The sequence below is a fragment of the Anastrepha obliqua genome, chromosome 5, assembly GCF_027943255.1.
Source record: "Anastrepha obliqua isolate idAnaObli1 chromosome 5, idAnaObli1_1.0, whole genome shotgun sequence".
In the NCBI taxonomy this organism is placed as follows: Eukaryota; Metazoa; Arthropoda; class Insecta; order Diptera; family Tephritidae; genus Anastrepha; species Anastrepha obliqua.
The window spans coordinates 61450753-61467355 of NC_072896.1; the positions used below are offsets into that span (position 1 = coordinate 61450753).

The 16603-nt window shown below is 36.6% G+C and overlaps 1 protein-coding gene across 2 annotated transcripts in view; it reads right to left on the minus strand.

Moving 5' to 3' along the window:
- Positions 1–16603, minus strand: part of LOC129247470 (DNA-directed RNA polymerase, mitochondrial) — a 35659-nt gene that overhangs the window by 14931 nt on the left and 4125 nt on the right. The window contains exons 3-7 of one of the 2 annotated variants that reach the window (XM_054886603.1): positions 13859–14282; positions 10536–10688; positions 7070–7463; positions 6660–7016; positions 1440–1702 (exon numbers count right to left, since the gene is read on the minus strand). In XM_054886603.1, the coding sequence (XP_054742578.1) occupies positions 1440–1702; positions 6660–7016; positions 7070–7463; positions 10536–10688; positions 13859–14282 (1591 nt within the window). Of the gene's footprint in view, positions 1–1439; positions 1703–6659; positions 7017–7069; positions 7464–10535; positions 10692–13858; positions 14283–16603 lie in introns of both variants that reach the window. The other variant, XM_054886602.1, reaches the window with a different exon arrangement.

Consider the following 16603-nt stretch of genomic DNA (forward strand, 5'->3'; position numbering starts at 1 on the left):
GGAAAACCTCGCCGTCTTAAAGATACAGCGTTGCCACTGAGATGTATACATTTCTATCTCAGCGAGTGTTGGGGAAATTATTTCTTTTCATCCCCGTGGTCTGAAAGCAAAAGAGTCTCACGCTGCTGGTCGGCAGTCTGCGTCGAACCGCGGTGTGTTAAAGAACATCTTGCTAATATTACGTTTCAGTACGAAGCCATGTCTGATAAAGATAAAAAAAACAACGTTCAAGAAGAAGTTTATTTCTTTAGAAGTAAATATAAAAATCATGGATCGTCTTTTTAAAGGAGAAAAAGCATCTCACATTGGAAAAAGCCTTAATTTGAATGAAACAACTGTCAGCACTATAAAAAAAAAAAAATGAAAAAGAAAAAAATGTTTTTAATAAGTTTTCGGAACATAGCCCCCGTTCTTGTACTGGCTCTGAGTCTCATACAACATGGTTTCACACAAAACGGCATTTCGTACCTTCGAAGACAGACCTTATCGAGACTACAACCCATTGATATTCAAGAAGCAATGAACTTTATGGTAGAAAATAGGGAGAGGCAGATCTGTATGTGTCTGTAGCGACAGCAAAGCGGTGCTCATGACCTTAGACAGCCTTTCAACCATTTCAAGGGTAGTCCTATAAATTCAGACTGAACTATGCCGGAACACGTGAGTATCGCGGGTAACGAGATCTCTGTCTTTTTAAGGATGGGCTCTGGGGCCAACTTCTTTTGTCCGGAGCCTGTTCTGCCACTACCTTCTGCAGCCATCAAAGCCAAGATTAGCAAACGGGTTACTACAACCCTCAAGCGAGCTTGGCAGGCTGAGAGAGGCTGCAGATGGACAAAACTGATATTACCTGACATGTCCGACCGACTGTCGCAGATCCTCCCGTCATTAAGCAGAAGGGACGTAGGCAGCTGGTTAGACTGATGACGGGCCACTTACTATGGGCGAAGCACAATCAAAGTAAATTAGAAAAAGAGATTATTGCGTCGGACTGTAGTATGTTATTTATAACTTGTGCCTTCTTCACTGCAAAAATATTAAAATTCTTCCCTACTATATAAATCCACTGTGTCTCAATTTATGATATAGACGAGGGGGCGAGGAGAGTATATCCTGAAGTTAGTAACTCTAAGTGCTTAGTAGTCACCTTCTACATCTACCTTCTTTTTCTTGCATTCTACTGCGATAACTACAGGAGAATATAGAACGCAACAAAGTTTTAAAGCACCTAACCGGTGCTGTAGCTGACAAGACTAACTACAGGTCACCCACCAGGACAACCTCAACAAACTTAATGTCATGCAAGTGGACAAACTAGCACCCGATAAACCTACCTATTTACATTCTCCTTTAACCTAAATCTCTCACTTTGTACTTGTTTTGGAAACTATAATAGAAATACTTTTGTATGAAAAATAAAATGGATTTAATTTCCTTACCTTTTTTGAACTTGTTGACCAAGTTCTTTGTAAAGTTGCCCGACTGTTGGACTAAAGGTTTCTGAACCTTCAGCTAATTTGTAAATCTCTTTTATTAAAATATCCGTATATATAGATGTGTCTAGAGTTTTAAGGTATGTGTAGTAATTCATAAAACCATTCGGTTTGAAACGAATTTGAGCTCGCAATGTATTTAAGTCACGGACAATGGCCGCATTGATTTGAGTACGCCAAAGTTCCTCTAGGTCTTTAAGCCTGCCTCGCTGAAAAAAAATTAAAAAAATATATAATTAGAGAATATTACAATGTAATAAATGCATGGAGATACAAAACGTATTTTAGTGTGCGTTTATTAAACATATTCGCATAACATACTCGCCAAGAAGGAAAACTTTAAAATAAGGCACCGAGTACTTTAAGTAAATTGTATTTCTCTTTTTTGGCCAAAAATAGAAGCTAAAACTTGACTTTTATTGTTCCAGTCAAGTATAAAAGTGAAAATCTGGACCGACCTCAAAAATAAAAAATTTGGCAGGTATTGTGCATCAAGTGGCAGCGACAAAAGACAATGTACGAGTAGAAGGCGAACTTGATACCTATATTGATTGTTAAGTCGAGTTCTGGATCATTACTGCAAAAAGGTTTAAAATTAAAACTGATGCACTGTTATGTAAATGTAAACTGCTATTTTATCGCCCACAAAATAACGGTTAATTGCTGATTTGTTTGAAAAAGTCAAAAAAATTTAAATCATATAGGACTAATATTCCACAGCCAACAAGCATCACATTACTATTTATAAGTGTTGAATGGACAAATTCTTTCGAATGGTTTTTTATTTATTTATTTAAATCTAAAGGCCTCTCCATTTAGCCAAGCTTTAACAAGTGGTGAATAGATGAAGCAACTGGTATAAATGATCATATCTTGGCAATGCTGGAAGAGAGCTCCCTTAAATTACATGGGTTTGTAAGATAGTGAGTTATACCAGTTTTATAAAGTATAATCGGCGAATCTTACTCGATAACATTATTGTTGCTTTCACATGCAAAGTTCTCGAGAGAGCAGAGAAGTGGCGAATAGAATGCTCCTTATATTTCATATATATGTATATATTTTGAAATATATATTAAATTATACTTCGTCAAGTAATATTTGTTTAACGCATCCGAGAAGGGAGAATTCGTTGTATTCTTCGAGGTGTAAGAAAATGAATACTTTGAAGCAAAAATGGGTAATCAGCATTAAAAACAAACGAGAGAGCCAAGAATTGATTTTCTACTTTCTCAAGATTTCAAGTTGATTAATAGCAAATGTGGTGTATAAGAAGTGATAGTATCAGAAACTGTAATGATCTTTATACAAATTTCCGAGACACTTTTTGCACACGTCTAATCTTGTCAATTAAAAATGTACCTAGAGCGCACAAATACAGAACAGCAGTTTCAAGGTATAAGGATCCGTCAAATTTGAGCTATAGTATTAGGTCGTATAAAGCCTAAGAAGGAATATGATTTGGATAAGATGAAATTAATAAACTATTAAATGAGCTGGCGGCCGTCGTGTACGAGTGGGTTGATGCGTGAGTATTATTCGAGAGTACGTAGCTTCGAGACTCCGTGCATGAAACAACAGAATGATAGAAAAAGCTTTTTCTGTTAGCGCTCACCCCTCGGTAGGTAATGGCAAACCTCCGAGTGTATTTCTGCCATGAAAAAGCTTCTCATAAAAAAACATTTTCCGTTCGGAGTGGCTTCAAACTGTAGATCCCTCCATTTCTCGAACAACATCAAGACGCACGGCATAAATAGGAGGAGCTCTGCCAAACTCTTAACAGAAGTGTACGCGCCAATTATTTATTTTTATTTTTTATTAAATGAGTAACGACTGTCAAAAATTACACCTAAATCTTTAGATTCTTTAATAAATTGAAATACAGTATTAGACACACTAACAAGATGGCATGAAAGAATTTTTGTATATTTAAAGAAAATCGCTTGAGGACTACATGCATCAGCTAAGTTACTTATAAGTGAAAAAAAGTCCTCATCATTAGTGAATCAGAAACAATTGCTAATGTCGTTGATAAATACGCAGAGTAAAGGTCCTAAAATACTTCCCTAAGGCACTTCAGAGCAGGCCATGAATGTTTCAGACGATACGAGGTATGTTCAAAAAAATAAGGTGAAGGTTTCAAATATCGCGGGCTACGTACATTTGACTATCAGCTGGTACAGATTGGTGCGCTAAGCTATTCCAAACATCCTGTAGCTTGACTAGGTCATATGCTTTTGTTAAGTCAACGAAGCACTTGTTCGCTGGCACATTAAATTCAATAGGCTTTTCGACAATTTGTTGAACGACGTATATTGGGTCCACAGTAGATCTATTCGCTCGGAAGCCCTGTTGCTCCTCTTGTACGAGGTGTGGTCAAAAAATAAGGTGAAGGTTTCACATTTTGCGGGTTACGTACGAGTACATTCGACTTTCGATTATTATTATTTTTTATGTTGGTACACTCGTCTCAAAGATATATTCACAGTTTAATTTGTTTGTGAGAGGTATAAATAGGACAAGTTTTAGGAGCTAGAAGCGTTTTTCTGAATATTAAAAAATGTTGCTAATACATTTATTCCGATTTATTTATAAGTTATCAAAATCTTTATAATTAAATGTATTTAAAAGCACAGGTGCGTTCGTTGCGCGGTCAAGCGCAGTAGGTAGGCGATGACAAATAATGGTGGACGCCCCTGCACATCAAAAACAGATGAAAATGTTGAGAAAGTGAAGAAAATTGTTATGGGGAAACGTCGAATCACAATTAGAGAAGTTGCAGAGGATGTCGGCATATTGACATGTCGGTTGACTCATGCCATGCAATCTTTTCGGAAATGTCAGGCATGATGCGTGTGGCAGCAAAATTCGTTCCAAAATTGCTGAATTTTGACCAAAAACAACGTCGCATGAGCATCGTTCAGAAATTTTTGAATGACGTCAACGGTAATCCAGATTTGCTTAAAAGGGTCACAACTGGTGACGAATCACGGGTATATGGTTATGACATCAAAACCAAAGCCCAACCGTCCCAATAGAATAGTCCAGAGGAGCCAGCCTGCACAACGAAGCATCCGGTAACAGACAGAGGCTGATCGACTTTGCCGGGGCCCGAAACATGCAGCACCAGATTCCAGCATAAGAAGCTTCACCAAGCCACCTGGCTGTCTCCTGATCGGAAAACACGAAACCAAATCGATCATGTTGTGTTAGATCGAAGACATTCTTCGATTCGGATCACTACCTTGCTGCAGCCAAACTGCGCACACGCCTCTGTGCAGCAAAAAACGTACATCTAACTACGCAAAGAATGTTCAGCATCGAAAAGCTTTCCTGTAAGAACAAAGACGGCGAACTGGTGACTGAAATACTGAGCAATCTTAAATTATGGAGGGAACACTTCTTAAATCTGTTAAACAGTGATAGCTGCGCATGTCACAGAGAATGTGAAGATCCCGATACCCCGTTTCCACGACAGTCGGTTCTACGTTACCGAAACGACCCGGATTTATATCCAGTAGCACTCCCCGTAAATATTGGGAATAATTATGCTGCTACAACAACAACATCCCAATACCCCAATCGTTGATGACGGAAAACATGCCTGACGATTGGAATTTAAGTGTGCTCTGCTCAATCCAATCTGTGCCAATTACCAAGGGGTTAGTCTTCTAAATATCGCCTATAAGATTCTAGCGACCGTATTGTGTGAAAGGCTGAAGCCCACCGTCAACCAACTGATTGCACCTTATCAGTGTAGCTTTAGACCTGGAAAGTCTACCATCGACCAAATATTCACAATAGGCCAAATATTGGAAAAGACCCATGTAAGGAAAATCGACACACACCATCTTTTCGTCGATTTCAAAGCTGCATTCGACAGTACGGAAAGGAGTTTCCTGTATGGCGCGATGTCTGAATTCGATATCCCTGCAAAACTAATACGGCTATGCAAGATGACGTTGCTCAATACCAGCAGCGCCGTCTCCGAGCCGTTTGATGCCAAACGGGGTTTCAGACAGGGTGACTCGCTGTCGTGTGACTTCTTTAACCTGATGTTGGAGGGCATTGTACGAGCCGCAGAACGCCATAGCTCAGGCACAATAGTTTATAAGAACGTGCAATTGTTGGCGTATGCCGATGATATTGACATCATCGGCCTTAACAACCGCGCTGTTAGTTCTGACTTCTCCAAAGTTCTGCAGCGAATACAAATCCAGCAGCTACGCTGGCTGAGTCATGTCGTCCGAATGGATACAAACCCGTATTCGATGCGGTACCAGCTAGTGGTAGAAGAGAAAGGCCTCCTCTGCGTTGAAAAGATCAGGTGGAGAAGGACTTGGCTTCACGCCGGTTAGCACAAGAAAGAAACGAGTGGTGCGCTTTGTTAAACTCGGCCAAAATCGCGTAATCGCGCCAATTAAGAAGAAGAGAAGCTTTGGTCACCGGTCACTGGGTAATCGGAATCTGTGGGGATCCTGCAGAGAAAGAGACTATTGAACACTTTCTTTGCAAAAGTCCGGGCCTGACGTGTAGGCGTTTGAGGTTCCTTAGTGTACCTTTTTGGGATAGCGTGAGGCAGTTATCCAGCCTAGATCGCGTTTCTCTCCTCCACTACCTTAACACCACTGGATGGTTGCTGGTAGCTAGTGGTCAACATTATGGTATCAAAACGGCACTCTAATGCTACGTGTAGTGTACCCGTGGTACTTTTGCTATCTAACCTACCTACCATTGGTCTTTACTGCTTCTAAATCATTTGACAGAGGGGTTTGTATCCGGGTCAAGATCACGGAAGCAGTTCCTGAGATGGGTCTCCAACTTGTTCATTTTAGTGGTCCTAATATAGGTAATTTAGTCAGTTATTCTATATTTTATTTTAATACAGCATTCGAATTAAAAAAAAACATAGAAAATTAATATGATACATGTATTGTTAGTGGTGCACTACTCTAGTGCAGTTCACAAATTTGCGAATTGTAAACTATACCAAAGAATTGCAAAATCCAATTACGATGGCATAGTCTTTACCCAGCGAATGCCCAACTTCACTCTCGTTATATTGTCCGTATAATGCCGATTGGTAAATATCAATTATATATACCAGCATATCGGATAGGGCAACCAGTTAACATCCGTACAAATGCATTAAGTATTATTACTTACACAATATTCAGCATTTGCCAATTCCTTTGAACTTTCAATTGATTTGATTGTAATGCATCCATCCAACTCAACCTTCAGTTGTTCACGTGCCAAGTTTTGCAGTTCCGCTTTATCATACACACGCTTCGATTTCGTCTTATTTGAGGGTAGTGAAAGTGGAGTGGTCTTTGGCGCGGAATTTCCTACTGGCAGAATGTGTTCATTTAAATTGTCAAGTAGCTTATTATTGTAGCTCAGTACTGGTGGCGTATAAATGGGAGAAAAATCTGGTTCAATACGTCGAATAGCATCTAGGGCAATGTCTCTTTGATCAGCAGTAAACACTGATCGGTCCATTATTTGATTTAATGTTATCCCCTGAAAATAAAATAGTTGTAGTAACTGTTTTAATACAGAAGAAAATTTATCACATTTTTGTTTGCCATCTGCGCAAACTTTCTAATTCGCTCAATATTATCTTCCGACGACTCCACGCGTCCCAGACATTCAAATATTGCGGCGAATGTTTGTTCGTTAAATTTTAATTGATCTTCTTCGATTAATGTGAAAATATCTTCAAATCGTTCAAAGGACCCCTTTTCCGCTAGACCATGAAGCAGAGTATTATAAAAATCAATCGTAATAAGACTCTTAGTTTCTGATTTTTTCTTTGCTCTCTGCCTGTATGCTAACAATGTAGACATACCGCGGTAGACCATACCCGCGGAAACACAAACATTAAGGTATGCTTCCAAATTAATTCGAAGTGCCTTTTCTTTTGCAAAGCGTTCCTGTTCTTCACTATTATGAACTTTTGACTTGAACCTAAAAACATCTTCAAATAAGTCTCATTTATTTGATGATACTGCTAAACTGCATATGATCCTTTTGTAAATACCGCCAAATTTTGAATACATTTTGGAAAGAAGAAACAACTTATCACTTCAATCATTTTAATAGATTTTGGCATTATAGGATTTTTTTAACAAATCTCAAAAGTGTTAAACAAAAATAACGTTTCTGTGACACATTATTCATTGAATCAGCATGCACGCAAAACCGTAAATAGCACAAGCTATCGACTTGGGTCAGTTTAAACCTCGCAATTTCAGCACTTGCAAATTAAAAAAATAAGAAAGAAAGAAAACGTATTGCAGTCTTATTTTGGTAGAAACCTACAAGTATGTGAATGAATAAAAAGTTATTTATTGTTAGCAATTAATTAATGTTTTGGTTTTTGTAGTTTTTTCTATGAAACTGCCTTTCGTTATCAGAAGTGTTATGCTTGTATGACGGACTAAATCAAAGCAAGTGCCAAAACAGTTTTATATAAAGTTAAAAAACAAAAAGATCACTTGAAATAAATATATGTAGTTATATATATACATATCTATATATAAAATTAATACGGACAGCATTTTGTCGTACCTTTTTTTAGTATTTATAGTCAAAGAAAAAAAAAGTTTAAACATATACCAATGGATAGCATATGTGGAGACGGTTTGCACCATGTATTAAAATAGATACATAAGTGAATAGGTGCAAGTAAAATTAATCACACTATTTTACCTGTATTAATAGGATAAACAAAATCAACTTGAAGAAATTGAAAAAGGACGTGCACAAACAAACATTGAAAAGAAATTATTGGAAGAGCGAAACAAATTACAAGCTGAACTAAATGAAAAGGAAAAAAATAGAGAAGACTGAATCAAAAATTGGTAATATTAAAATACTTTAGGAGTTAAAATATTTTTATATAATTTAAAATAATTTGTTGTTTAATAGGATTTCTTGATGTTTTGCGTGAAACAAATATTGATAAAATAAAAAAGTTGCCTCAAGGACAAACAGTTAATGAAATTGGTATATTAATAAGTGAATTTGCATCATTCCAAAATTATTTTTTGATAGTAACCAGCAAAGAAGATCAAGAAGGGGTATTTTGGGAATTGGCGATGACGTGGAACGCATAAATAAGTTATTGGGATCGTTCAGTAGAAAAGGTGCTGATCTCAAGGATATGAAAGGAGCTTATTTATGTGTATACGATCAAGGAATAAATATAGAAGTTGTTGTATTAATGCTAATAAATCATGATATAAAAGTTGATGAAACAACTGGAAACTTATATATTGTGAATCAATACTATTATAAATTTGATTCAGAAAGTATGATGGTCATGGATTAATTAATGATTGTTTTTTATTATGCTTTTTCAAACAAAATTAATTTTTTTCCGTAATACAAGAAATTAAATGTTTCCAATTCATGAAAAAAAAATTATGATATTTGAAATACACAAATATATAGTAGGATCGCTTAATACAGGTAAAATGGGATATTTTTCACATTTAATTTTAATACATCTATTCACATATATCATGTAAAAAGTTTCAACATAAGCTACATATCTATTTATATATGTTTCAACTTTTTTCTATGACTATAAATACTAAACAAGGTATGACTAAATTTTGCTCTCCGTATTTATATAACGTCGAATAACGTCGAAATTTCGACGTACGGGTGATCCTAGTATATTTAATTGGTGCTTAAACCTTTTTTGGATGTTTGGCCGAGCTCCTCCTCCTATTTGTGGCGTGCATCTTGATGTTGTTCCACAAATGGAGGGGCCTGCAGTTTCAAGTCGACTCCGAACGGCTGATATTTTTATGAGGAGCTTTTTCATGGCAGAAATACACTCGAAGGTTTGCCATTGCCTGCCGAGGGGCGACCGCTATTAGAAAGATATTTTTTTCTTAATTTTTGGTGTTTCACCGAGATTCGAACCTACGTTCTCTCTGTGAATTCCGAATGGTAGTCACGCACCAACCCATTCGGCTACGGCGGCCGCTGTAGTAGTATGTAGTTAGAGAGATAATATTACTTTGTGCCCGTTTTAGTAAATCGATGAAATTTAGACATAATATGAGCTCTACTCGTCAGTTTTTTGCCGTATTTTATCTCTCAAAGCTTCAATTTTCCCTGGTTTATTCACCTAGTTTGAAATAGCCCGGCAGAAGATAGTCCAAAGGTCTTAAATCGGGCGATCTTGACGACCGATTGTTGCACGTTCCCAAGGCAGTCGGTTCTACGTTACCGGAACGTAGGACTGTCACTTCAGCAGCATTCCTCGTATATGCATGAGAAATGTTTATGCTGCTACAACAACAACAACCGATTTTTGCAGAATATCGTGAAATTATTCTTTGCGGAAGTTTTGTTTGCAGTAAATTGATTATGTACTTCCTTGGATATGTGGATGGGATGTCGCACCGTCTTATTGAATTACATATTCTCAATACCCATACAATACAGTAGATTAAAAGACGCTTTGCGTTGACGGTAAGTGTATTTCCAGCTGTAAGAACTAATCGACTCAAATTTTTCGACAAAATGTTTTTATTTCGGTTTCAGTTGGGGGTTTATAACAATCGAATTACAGTGCACTCTCTCTTAAGCGGACGCCTAAGGGACTGAAAAATTTGTCCGCTTATGAGAAAAGTGTAAAAAAGGTTAATATTAAGTTGTGGGATTGTAAAAGAAATCAATTTAAAAAAACTCTTAAGGTTTTGTGGTATGAACTGAAAAAAGTGTCCGCTTAAAGGAGGTGTCCGTTACACGGATTTTATGAAATTTTAGATTCTACTTAACGTCTGTCAAAAGAGACGCTAACGCACTGTGATAGCTCTCAAAACAAAATATTATTAAGAAAAAACTTGAGCTGAACAGACCTTGTAATAGAAGTCAATCAGTGCATCGATCCTGAGCTATGGAAATCTTAATTTTGCAACTTTTGCAGTTACGTGGTATTTACAAATTGCTCATACGCGGTTTAGCAATGTATGTGTATATATATGTAGACTAAGGAGCAAGTCAAATGTAAATAAAAACCTTGTTTTAGACTTGGTCACTGCTTCAGCTTCTGTTTTCTGCGGATTATGTTTCAAAGTATTTAATTCAATACTGTCGGAAGAAATAAAGGGTTCATCGGTCACTAACGGATCCAGTAACTCTTCAACATCATGCTCTTTTGGGACAGTACAACTGCTGGAAATTAAATATGTACATATTTTAATCCATGCTATTTTTTTTTAAGTTAAAAAGCGAAAATACTTATGAATAAATACTTATATACGCATGTTTTTATATAAATATATCTATACTATAAAGCTGAATGTCTGTACGTTGTCCGCGCATCACTACGAAACGACAACACCAAATGTCGTAAACATTTTTATACATTCATATTTTCACCCAATGAAGGTTATAGGCATGTTTTTATGATGGAACTCCCTTCCCACAGCCCCCAGGCCGCGCCACCACTCTCATTCGTCACTAATAATCGAATATTTGCTTAAATGTAATATAACAAATCTTAGTTTTTCCATAGTACACTCTAGACTTCATAATCCGGATAAGCTGTTCAACTATGACCCAACTGCAAAGTTCAAAAACGGTTTGAGATAGAAAATTAATAAAAATAATTTTGGTTGATATTTTTCTGATTGGTTGTTTGGTTTTATTTTAGGAGGCACAGCAACGGCTGCCGGGTATTGTAATATTATGATTATTAATAAAAAAATTATGAAATTATTGTTTGTAATTATCTATCTACATATATATATAAAAATGAATTGCTGTTCGTTAGTCTCGCTAAAACTCGAGAACGGCTGAACGGATTTATCTTATCTTGGTCTTGAATTATTCGTGGAGGTCTAGGGAAGGTTTAAAAGGTGAGAAAAATTCGAATAAAGATATAGGTCAAAACGTGGACCCGGGTAACCTTCGGACGTGTATGTACAATATGAATATCAAATGGAAGCTGTTGGTGAATGCTTTAATACGGGGTAATTTTCATACCTATTGATGGCTAGGGTCTCGAAATATATGCCAAAACGTGGACCCGCCGTGTCTCTGAACCGAATTAAACCAAACTTACACACATTGTTAAGTAGGTATTGAAGATGATTTCCGTATAGTTTGAATACCTATTGGTAGATAGGGTCTCGAGATATAGGTCAAAACGTGGACCCGGGTAACGTTCGGACGTGTATGTACAATATGAATATCAAATGGAAGCTGTTGGTGAATGCTTTAGTTCAGAGTATTTTTCATGCCGCTACGTGACTAGGGTCTCGAGGTAGAGACCAAAACGTGGACCCTAGAATGTGTTTGTACAATATGGATATCAAATTGAAGCTGTTGGTGAATGCTTTAGTACAGAGTATTTTTCATGCCGCTCCGTGACTGGGGTATCGAGATATAGGTCAAAACGTGGACCCGGGTAACCTTTGGTTGTGTATGTACAATATGGGTATCAAATGGAAGCTGTTGGTGAATGCTTTAGTTCAGAGTATTTCCATCCGCTCCGTGGCTAGGGTCTCGAGATAGAAACCAAAACGTGGACCCTAGAATGTGTTTGTACAATATGGATATCAAATAAAAGCTGTGGATAAGTGCTTTAATACGGGTTAATTTTCATACCTACTGATGACTAGGGTCTCGAAATATATGTCAAAACGTGGACCCGCCGTGTCTTTGCACCGAATTACAACCACGGGTACAGCGTTCTTTTGATCCAGCCATAATGTCGCTTACTTTTTTAACGCTTGGGGCGGAACTGAACTGTCAAATTGATAGTGTGAGTTACAATGTGTCAATATTTCTTTCTGATTTGGATGCCATAAGGAAAAAACGTAAGTGCAATATGTAAAAATTGTTTGTGAATTTTTTTGGAGTGGATTTTGGAACAGTGAATAACTTCTTACGAAATTTGAGAATTTCATGTGAAATCCGAATGAAATTATGTGTGAATGAAATTTTTTTCGTTTTTTTTTTTTGAAAAATATAAATGGATAATGGTTAAAAAAGCTCCAATGCTTAATAAAACATATAAATTGAAACGAAAAATTCATGGATGATCAGGAAAAAAGACGATTGTTTCTTAGTTATTCATATGCGTTGATTTGAAATTTAAAAACAATCTTCTTTTTTCCTGATTTTCAATTTATATTTTATATTTACTCAAAAACAAATAGAAAAACAAAAAATATTGTTTATGCCAAAGCGCTTGAATAAAGATTAAAGAAATAAATAATATGAAAACCATATCGTTTCTGTTCTAAACCATATCTATTCTATTTTAGTGTGCCCAGCGAAGTGGGCCGGGCTTGCTTGTTTTATATAAATATCCTAAATCCCTCAAAACTACTCCTACGCGAGCGGGGCCGCGGGTTAAAGCTAATATATTTATAAATATATGTTTCGTGTTCCGTGTATAAAAATCATCCTCGGTTCAGTCGAGATTTTTAGAAAACAATAACTCATTAAAAATGTATTAAGGGGTTAGGGGTAGTCTGTATTTTCAAAAAATTGCATTTTTTGTTGCATTTTCTAAAGTATAATAACTTAAAAATATTGTGTGAAAATTTATGTGAATCCGACAAATACGTTTCGAGTTATTCAACAATTAACAAAGGGCGCTCGAGAGCCTCGGAGCGTTCGAGAGCAAGTAGGCTAGCTTTAAATTCGTTTTTCTCAAAATTATGTTTTTTTTCTATTAATGATCACTGTAACCGCTTGTTAGATTTCAATAAAATTTATACTGTTTTTGAAAAACATAAAAAACTCGTGCCTTTTTTTCAACAATTTCGATTTTATTTAAACAATTAATTGTCGATTTTTTCCTCGAAAATCTGAAAAACATTTTCTGAGGCCGCCATATTTTTAATTTTGAAAAACAAAAATGCTTCGATTAGGCACAAGATTATCTATTAATAAAACTAATTTCTCTGGTTCGATTGATTTTAGATAAATCTCCGAGGACTTGTGATGATCACCGCAAGGGACTTCTGGAGAAACTCGCTCCACACAAGCACTATAACTTAAACAATTATTAATTTAATAATAATAATTTTAACGATTTGAAACTTTTTTATATATCTACTTATACATATTAAGGGCTGGCGAAATCCTCCACTGAACCCTCCCCGAGGGTGCCGGCTGGTAATAAGTACCACAGTTTTAAATCTCGGTAGGCGTATCGACCCCCACGACCCAATTATTATTTAGATGAGATAAAAAGCATGCCCACTATTTATTTGTTAAATTCCGTCCGTTTGTATGATTTGCTTTCGGTTTATTATTTGCTCGCTCCAAACCGACAATAACCATAGATATGCACACAAATAAATTCAAGTAAAAAGCTGATTTACCTGAATGAATCGATTGGTATTTCGCAGGAATCTTGACATTCATTTCCCACACTTTCGATTATGTCGCGATAGTTGTTGAAACTCTTGATGATATTTTTGATGTCTTCTGTATTACTTATGACACGCTTTGTATACTCTTCCTTTCCAAAAAAGATCAATGGTTTGTCATCATAAATTCCTGATTCCAGAATTGTATGGCCCATGTCATCTATGGCGATTTGTTTGTAAATCGCTGGTTCTGCCTTTATTTTAGGGGTAACGTTTTCCATTACGTTTGAGACTGAAGTTTTATTTTTTAATTGCTTTCCTTCCCTGGCGCGCTTTTCAATTATTTGAGCCTGCGTTTTCGCTATAAATGCTTGCAATTTTTTCGCTCTAAGTCTTTTTACGCGTGATTTTCGCTCGTTGGCTGACATGTCGGTAACTATAGGTAAAGAATAAATAAATCTATGTATATAGAATAGATATTATCGAAAATATTTTCAAAATGTTTAGTATATTAAAAATGTGAAGTTAAACTTATACTGCGTTTACTAGTATACATTCTATCAAAAAAGTAGCGGAAATTGTTCAATAAAACGGAAAATAATTGTTTAATCATCAAAATTTATTGTGTCGCCTTCAAAATAGCCTCCATTCGAAGCAATACACATATAACAACGATTAGTCCAGTCAACAAAGCATCTTTTAAACGCGTTTGAAGAGATCTTCTTCAGCTACTTCGGCGAATTCTCCTTAATGGCCTTCATCGACTCAAAGCGGTGTCCGCGGAGTGACAATTTAAGTTTTGGGAAAAGGAAAAAGTCACAGAGGGCTAAATCCGGTGAATACGGTGGTTGTTCTGTTCGATGATATTTGTCCAGTTTTTGGTCACAAAAGTGTTCACAATATACGCTTTGTGAGACGGTGCGTTATGATGGTGCAAGAACCATCTTTCCAGAAATTGGGCCATTTCCTCTCTCAAACGTCGCTTAACTTCCAAATAATATCCTTTATTTACCGTAGAACCATTTGGAACGAATTCCCAGGGCACAACACCAAGATAATCAAAGAAAACGAGTAGCATGACTTTCACTTTTGACCGACTTTGACGTGGATTTTTGGGTTTCCGTTCATGTGGACAGCACCATTCAACCGCCTGTTGACTGGCTTGCATGTCAAACTCATATACTCACGTCTCATCACCTGTTATGATGCGTTGGATAAACGTTGGGTCCGAATTCACTTGCTCAAGCATGTCTTTAGCCACCTTCTTCCGATGAATTTCTTGAAAGAAATTCAACTCTCTTGGAACGAGTCGAGCAGCCACGCGTCTCATGCCCAATTGACGGTGTAAAATGTTGCGAATTGATTCATAAGACACCCTAAGGTCACGAGCTATCTCCCTCAAACTTAAATTATGGTTTTCCAGCACCATTTTCTTGATTTTGTCGAGGTTTTCATCCATTGAAGACGTTGATGGGCGACCAGATCGGGCAAATTTTATACGACTTCTCGACCCTCAGCAAAATCCTTATACCATTCGTAGACCCGTGTTTTTGATAAGGCACACTCGCCATAGACTTTGTGCAACATTTTCAACGATTCGGCACATTAAAACTCGTTCAAAACACAAAACTTAAGGCAAATTCTTTGTTCGATATTTTTATCCATAGTGAAAATCGCAATTGACAGATCACGCTCAAACTCTGCGACACTATAGAGCTATAGAACAATTCCCGATATTTTTTTGACAGAATGTATGTATGTATGTGCATTTATGAATTTATTTATTTTTATTTTTTAAAAGCTTAAATAACAATAGAATTGCCAAATAAACAAAAAAAAAAAAAATTTTTTTTTTTATGAATTTAATTTCAGAAAATTCAGATACAAAATCTTAGCACACTAATGGAAGAAATTAAGGTATCAAAATAAATTTCAAAATTTTTTACTGTATCTCAAATAGTCGTACGTGAGTTTATATTTGAATCTTTCAATCAAGTCGCGTTCAAATTTTTTATGTTTTTTTTTTTTGTGTCCATTTTTTCGAGACCAAACCATTATATGGGCCGGACAACTTATTTATCTCTCTTTAGTTTGTTTTTTGTTGACCTGTTGTTGTTGTTGTTGTTAACAGCATAGGTAGCCCTGTCAGTGTAGGCATATCATCGTTCGTCTTCGTCTAGCTCATCTAGGGGTAGGCCCAGGGAGAGGGGGGTTAGATGAGTCGGTTTAAGGGGGCATGTGAAGAGGTGGTTAATGTCGTGCGGGGTACCTTCACATGCCGGACATGTGTTTGGTATGTCGGGGTCGACCTCTTCATCTGCAATAGGTGGTGGTTGGACTCCGATTACAGCATTCACAGGACAGGAGTTCATGAAGGTGGTAACCAGTGGCGGATCCACGGGGGGGGTTTTCGGGTCCGGTACATTTCATTTTTGTCCTATTTCTAAAACGGCTACGAGTGTCTCTTGAAGTTTTTTTTGTGCTGAAAACGAATTTGATCTTGAAAATGCTCCAGCACGTCAGGACTTTTGGCAATTTGGGGTTAAATAGTCAAGAAATGCCGATTTTGGACATCTTTATGAATTTTTTTTGAGTAAGGTAAATTTTTTTTTTTATTTTCCACAACGGAATCGCAAAGTAATACTCTGTAGCTTTAAAATCCATTTTTTAAAAGACTTCTAGGATGAATGAAAAAAAGTTGTACTATTTTGAATTTAAGACTTTTAGACATGCAAATTCATTTTCTTAACGCCCTCT